Raw genomic sequence first — 2113 nt, 5'->3', positions numbered from 1 at the left:
TTTGTGTTTGCTCATTTGTGTGTGTGTGTGTGTGTGTGTGTGTGTGTGTGTGTGTGTGTGTGTTTGCAGGCTGTGGACGCTGGCATCATGACAGGTAAGATTCTTCACTTTCACCTGAACTGTCATGAGTTCACCACAAACTATAGCTGTAACCATAGTTTTAATAATCACTCTAACTCTAAGAGAATAGTGAGTCCACACTAGGGGTGTGCGATATTGACAAAAAAAAAAAATCTAAATATTTTCTGGGATTTTATCGATAACGATAATTACACTATATTTTGCTGAGTGTGTTATTGTGCCACTACCACAGACAGCTGACTCCTAATGTTTTTAATATTCTTCATATTCTGTGTGGTGGTCAGTTCACACTGAGAGAAATTAATCTTTTCCAATAAGTTTAAACTGATTTTTACATTTTATGGGCATTTTTACTTTTATAAAGCCATTTTTTCTAAAAGTGTCTATTATCTTTTGAGTCAAATTCTTACATTTAATCAGGGAATTAGAATAATAAGACATTTGGGCTGTTACCAAGCAAATTAAATCAACACAGAAGCTGCATCTGAAGTAAATATATTTAGATGTATTTACACACTGTTTAATGCAAGACATGAATGCTTTAACCTGCGATTACAAATGCATAAATAATGTTTTGATATATTAAACATAAAACGTTGAATACTGATATTTGAAATTATTTTAAAAATGAAAAGATACTTTGAATGTGAAATTAAAACAGCCAGCAGGTCACTGTTAATAAGTGAGTCACTGCGACTGAACCGAATCATTTGAACAGTTGATTCATTCAGGAATGAATCACCGTTATTTGCTCAGAGACACTAAACAGTGCTGTGGCTTTGTTTGGAATTATTTTTGCTGTCGAAATAGAGCAAAAACAGGCAATATAGTGTATAAAACGTAAGTCTCTTAGTTAACTTGTTTATTGAACTGTTGTAAAAAATCAATATCACATTTGTAATCATGGTAATATTTGGAGAAAAACAGCACTCTTCGTGTGAAATTGATTAACTATATGGAGTGGTAAAATATATAAATTTTTTGCCCCCATGTCTTGAATTTGTGATCATTCTAAATGTATTTTAATAGACTGAATCATGCAGTGAAAGAACACGCACTAGTCTAGACTTCATGTAATGTATGCGTGCACTCTGTAGGGGTGTTTTGAATGGTTTTTGCAAAATACTCGATAATGTCAAATCGCACATCGTTAAAACAACAATTATAATATTATCGCAGACGATATATATTGCACAACCCTCGTCCACACCACGACTAAAATGATAACGACAGAGGAATGATATCGTTGGAATCACTTTTCAGAGCGATTATTTCTTCTTTTTTTTTTCATGAACGATCAGAATCCATCTGGCTTTAAAGAGCTCGAGCATTTAAAGCAGCAGACGCTAAAACTGAAGTGCACTTATTATAAACAGAACCATATAATCTGTTGTTGTTATTGTTTACTTAGCGTTTTAGTTATCGTTACAATTATCGTCATAGTTCTCTTCATACTTTTTGTTATCATCATAGTTGTCATCATAGATATTATATTTATAGTTATCGTTATAGTTGTTGTTATAGTTGTCATCATTGCTATTGATGTTATCATAATCGTCATAGTTATTGTTATAATTGTCGTTATAGTTATTGTTATCATTATAGTTGACCTCATAGTTGTTATAGTATAGTTGTTACAGTGTCATTATAATTAACGCTATAGTTATCATTAGTCATAATACTTATCGTTAATGTTCATCGAAGTTATCATAGTTATTACAGTTACAGTTATTGTTAATTATTGTTTTCATTATAGTTATTGCTATAATTATTGTTATAGTTATCATTATATTTGTTGCCATAGATATAGTTATTATAGCTACAGTTATCGTTATATCTGTCATCATAGTTATCATTCTAGTTATGGTAATAGTTATCTTTTCAGTTATATTATATTCTTATAGTTATTGTTGTTGCTATGGTTAATGTTGTAGTTGTAGTTATCGTTATGGTTCCTAAACAGGCCTTTAAAGTGTACATGTGTGTCTGTGTATCTGTGTGTGTGTGTGTGTGTGTGTGTGTGGGGGGGTGT

At 31.6% G+C, this 2113-nt stretch overlaps 1 protein-coding gene across 1 annotated transcript in view; it reads left to right on the top strand.

Annotated features, from left to right (window-relative positions):
* Positions 1-2113, top strand: part of LOC107698883 (selenocysteine insertion sequence-binding protein 2-like) — a 16851-nt gene that overhangs the window by 7082 nt on the left and 7656 nt on the right. Inside the window, exon 5 of the mRNA XM_016500016.1 lies at positions 70-94. Within this exon, the coding sequence (XP_016355502.1) occupies positions 70-94 (25 nt within the window). The remainder of the gene's footprint in view (positions 1-69; positions 95-2113) is intronic.

The sequence above is a fragment of the Sinocyclocheilus anshuiensis genome, unplaced genomic scaffold, assembly GCF_001515605.1.
Source record: "Sinocyclocheilus anshuiensis isolate Anshui unplaced genomic scaffold, SAMN03320099.WGS_v1.1 scaffold146, whole genome shotgun sequence".
Lineage (NCBI taxonomy): Eukaryota > Metazoa > Chordata > Actinopteri > Cypriniformes > Cyprinidae > Sinocyclocheilus > Sinocyclocheilus anshuiensis.
This window is presented reverse-complemented; position numbering and strand designations above follow the sequence as displayed.